Raw genomic sequence first — 4,673 nt, 5'->3', positions numbered from 1 at the left:
AAATGTTGGTTTCAGAGCACGATAAGTAACTAAGGAGCATTGTATTTAATTGAATTGATGAGTATATATCAATATTTTTCCTTCACATTTTTCAGTACATACGTTTTGCTTTTAGCAGACTTTGCAATACAGTGACTCCGCCATTTACATTTTAATATATTAACCTTCTCTTCCACAGGAAGGTTGGATATTCAAAAATCATTTGCAAACACGGAGTTGATTTATTGTTCACACCGATCGTGATATACGCTGGCCAACTTCAACAATTATATCCTTATCTATATTATCATTATCCTGTGGGAAACGAACTTTGTATCACTAATAACACATAAATCAAGTGCCGTGCTAAACTTAAGATATATTTGTTTCACTTCAAATTTTACTGTGATGTTATGTTTATATTTCGTAAGTGGAACAGTAACTTTTATTTTGTGATAAGAAAACAAAAAGCCTTTTTTTATTTTGGATTTGAGTTCCCTTCTTAAAACAGCAATTATGTTCAGTGTTGATAAAACACTGAGAACATACTGTAGAAATAACGCTGAATTTGAAGTATATGTGATAAATGTAGCAAAATATTAAGAAATCGATATTTTGACTTCCATACCAAACAATGTACCACTATAACAAAAAAGAAAAGATGATATAGCGATAAGGACAATGAGTATTTGTTTTTGAAATTTTAACAAAAAGCTTTAGAAAAAATAAGTATGGAAATTTCGACTATAAACACGATGCAATTGCCGGAGAACAAATTATTTTTGTAACAGTACTTCATATTGTTTTGGAAGCAAGAGGAATGTAACAGAAAACTGAAATTGTAATCTTTAACAAAAATCGATTTGCCGTACATATTCATGAAAACAAAAGTCGTTTTATTGCTTACATAAGCATTTATTTTACTTCTTTAATTAATTTTGAGAAATTTTAAGGGAATTGTACATTGAAAGCATAAAAAGATGTTATAAATAGTATTTTCGGTTAAAATAAATTTTCACTTATTTTCTAATTAACTTTTGTAAATTGAAATATAATGAAATTCAAATTCAAGCCTCAATGTTGCATGGTTGGTCTTTTTTTGGACTTTTTTATCAATGCGAGCTATGGTTCAAAAGTTTAAGGCCATTGTTTAATTCATATCAAGTCCTCTCTAATCTCTGAAGCATCATTTACATGTCAAGGTTTATACGTCTGTAGGTCATAAACACTTCTGTCTGGCCTACTTTCCATTCATGAATATTACTACGCCAATTTACGATGAAAATAACATTGCACTTCACGGTTTTGCACGTAGACCAGCTTAAAATTTCTATATAACTTGAAACATTTTCCGCTAAAATATTCTTGCAGGTTTAAACAGAAAAGAAAAGTCGCTGAAGCAACATTGGTAATTGAAATATTTTTCTTCTTCTTTTTAATGCTAATTACTAAGTATCAGTTAAAGTTGTCTTAATGTTAATTAATTAAAATTGTCTTATTATTGATCAATTTAACAATTAAAATTGTTTTAATGCTTATCATTTTATGTTGATATATATGCTTTCGAAAACATCGGGATGATTAGCGAAACACTTTAAAGATACTTTTTATGTTTGATTTAAATGTTGCTGGATTTATTCTTATCTTTAGCTAGCTTATGAATAATTAATTACTCAACTTTGCCTCAGGGAACAAAATTTACAGATAACTGATAATGATTGTCAAAATTATCATAAAATAAGTTGACTTTTAAAAGAATGAATTATAATAAAGTTGGATTTTTCACGTTTAAATTTATGTTATTTGCAATCTCTTTATTATTTTTCTCAAGAAAATCATCTAATTTATCATTAAAATATTTTTAAATTGTTTTAATATTTAAGAGATCAAGATGCCTAGTGATTATTTAGTATCAAAATGGAAGATGTGGTTTAAGTGTCTGGACGTAAAGCATGACGGAAAAATAGCAAAGGCTGACATGGATGCTGCAGAGTAAGTTATTTTAACAGTTTCTTTTGTTTCTATTTTATTCATTTTAATATAATAGTGGTGAACAGTTCATGTGTATTGACGAAATTATACTTTGTTGTTTATTATATCGTAAATGGGGCGTCCGTGGCCGAGTGCTTAAAGACATTGAATTTAAATCACTTATCCCTCACCGCTGTGTGTTCGAATCCCGAAAGGGACTTTGAATTCTTTCATGCGAGAAAGCTATCCAGCTATGTTACGGAACGTCGGTGGTTTTTTCAGGTGCCCGTTTGTGCCTGAAGAAATGCACGGAGGGGCACCTGAGGTCTTCCTCCACCATTTATGTTTTATTTAAAGAATTCTGGAAGAAATTAATGCAGTGACAGAAAATGTAAAATCTCATGAAATATAATGTTGCAAAACAATGTTTCCAAATAAATTAATCAACACCAATTTTACATGTCTCTTTGGAAAAATTAGAAATATGCCTTTAGGTATTTATTATTATCATTATTATAAATATCATCATTATTATTATTATTATTATTATTATTATTATTATTATTATTATTATTATTATCAAGACTGACATTTCAGAATTGATTTGTATACAGTACCAAAAGAAAATCCTCAAAGACTAACAAATTTTTATTTTGCTTTTAAATTAATATTCCGTTGTTTTGCATAATATTGGTTTATTGAGATCTGGCAATCAGAAATGGCCTGGTCTGCTAAGATGTATCCGTTTAAAGTTCTTTCTTTTTACTTTGTTTCATGATTTCTGCAAGCATCTGAAGGTACTGCCCTAATACTGTAGTGCGTTTAAATCTTTATTTTAGTTCGACATTCGTCCACTTGCATCACATTGAGGCAGAGCCGCGAAAAGTTATTCTGAAACAGTTGGCAGAGTGGTGGGACGAATACATATTCCACCACAAACCCGGTCCACTATCCGAACAGGATTTCGTTGATAATCTCAATCGAGAACTCCAGGCTGGTAAAGAGGCATTTAAACAACGAATGACCGTCTGCATGAAGACCATATTTGACATTCTTAACATAAGTCACGAAGGCTCTATGACGCAAAACGAATTCGTCATTGCCTTCAGGTCATCTGCTCATGAAAATTTAAAACTTGATTCTGACTTCTTTTATTCTTATAATCCCGTTGATGGCAAGGTGCCCGTTCAGAAAATATGCGACTCTTGGGTTCAGTTTACAACATGTGAGGACTCCTCACTTAAGGATGTTGTCAAAGAAGCTTTCGAAGCTGGAGTGTAGATGACCAGAATAAATTGCCTTCATTATATCATGTAATTGAATTTAACGGACTGCCATAATGATGTCATGTAAATGAATGGTACAATTGTAATTGTTTTCCATATTTGAAACTTATGTTGATGGTTGATCATACTTTAACATATATCAGCAATTTATATAAGATACAAGTGTCTATACAGGAAGAGACAGTCAAGCTAAATAAACATATGAATCTGAATTTCAGGTGTTTGTTTTGTTTCTAATACCAATATTATACGGCTCAAATGCACGTATATCTGAGTTAAGAATTTAGCTTATAAACAATTCGACCAGGTTTTGTAGTTTTCCATTCATATTAATTGCTTGTTCTTACGAAAATATTTTAGAAAGGTACGAAAACTTGGCCCCGCTCCCAATTTGAACTAGGCAACCGAAAGATGCAAAATACTATAATATACCATACATGTTTTTAGACTAGGGCACATCTGGATGTCAATGCATTGAGTGTAAAGCGATCGATACTCGAACCAAATATATTTTATGCAAATAACCTAGCAAATTTCCCAACAACTTTTAGAATTAACAATAATTTTTATTGAAAACGAACTCTTTCACAAACAAAAAACAATAATATTTATGTACACTTGTATTTGGAACCGAACTCTGAGCAGTGGAATCCGGTCGCATTCAGCACTTCTAATTAACTAATATCTAGCACTCATTTCGAAAATTCTGGAAACAAAGTGATCGTAACTCAAACCAAATAAATTATAATTATGCAAATAACCTAGCAATTTCCAACAATTTTTGAAATAACAATGAACTAACAAAAAACAAGTTTTCTCTGGGGTTTAACAAAAAAATACAAAAAATGGGGGGATAATCTTCGCCGAAAAAATTCAAAAATGCAAGCAAAAAAAATATTAGAGTGTTCCTCGCACTGAACTTTACGATGCAAGCAAGGAAAAATATTAATGTCTTCCACAGACTAAACTCGGTATAACAGTGCACACTTAATGTGTCATAGAATAAATACATTTTATTCGAGTTGACATAAATAATCAACTAAAGTCGAATGTTTATTTGTGATACTTCATCACATCAAGTTCGCCAATGTCAAAGGGATAGCAACTTTATTTAATGATGTGCAAATCAATTACATTTACAAGACCTGTAAAAGTTATTATTAATGAATTACAAAAAAAACTTTTTTATCTACGAAAAGGGATCAAATGCAATGACACATCATATAAAGTGACATCAATATTTTGCATAATGCTGGTTTTGTTTAATTTTCATTTTTACAATATTACAAATTTGCAGCTATTGATTTTTAGAACGACGTAGTGCATACAAGAGATAATATTAGTCTTCATTTGCATGTAAAAAAATTCGTATACTTTAGTTTTCCTTTTAAATGTTAATTTCTTAACACTGATGATTAGATTTACAACGATATTGTT

The 4,673-nt window shown here is 30.5% G+C and overlaps 1 protein-coding gene across 1 annotated transcript; it reads left to right on the top strand.

The window, feature by feature from the left end:
• Window positions 1–1,270: 1,270 nt before the first annotated feature.
• LOC132753116 (sarcoplasmic calcium-binding protein-like) lies at window positions 1,271–3,448 on the top strand. Its single transcript, XM_060743541.1, has 3 exons — window positions 1,271–1,387; window positions 1,863–1,971; window positions 2,790–3,448. Exons 2-3 carry the CDS (start codon window positions 1,871–1,873, stop codon window positions 3,229–3,231), a joined length of 543 nt encoding a protein of 180 aa, XP_060599524.1. The 5' UTR covers window positions 1,271–1,387; window positions 1,863–1,870; the 3' UTR covers window positions 3,232–3,448.
• Window positions 3,449–4,673: the final 1,225 nt, after the last annotated feature.

The sequence above is a fragment of the Ruditapes philippinarum genome, unplaced genomic scaffold, assembly GCF_026571515.1.
Source record: "Ruditapes philippinarum isolate M1 unplaced genomic scaffold, ASM2657151v2 ctg299_1_1_1_1, whole genome shotgun sequence".
In the NCBI taxonomy this organism is placed as follows: Eukaryota; Metazoa; Mollusca; class Bivalvia; order Venerida; family Veneridae; genus Ruditapes; species Ruditapes philippinarum.
This window is presented reverse-complemented; position numbering and strand designations above follow the sequence as displayed.

Bases quoted from the DNA above. Each gene is read 5' to 3' on its own strand.
- LOC132753116 (XM_060743541.1), top strand. From the start codon at position 1,871: ATGCCTAGTGATTATTTAGTATCAAAATGGAAGATGTGGTTTAAGTGT. The intron at 1,972-2,789 runs GTAAGTTATTTT...TCTTTATTTTAG, and splicing joins GCTGACATGGATGCTGCAGA to TTCGACATTCGTCCACTTGC.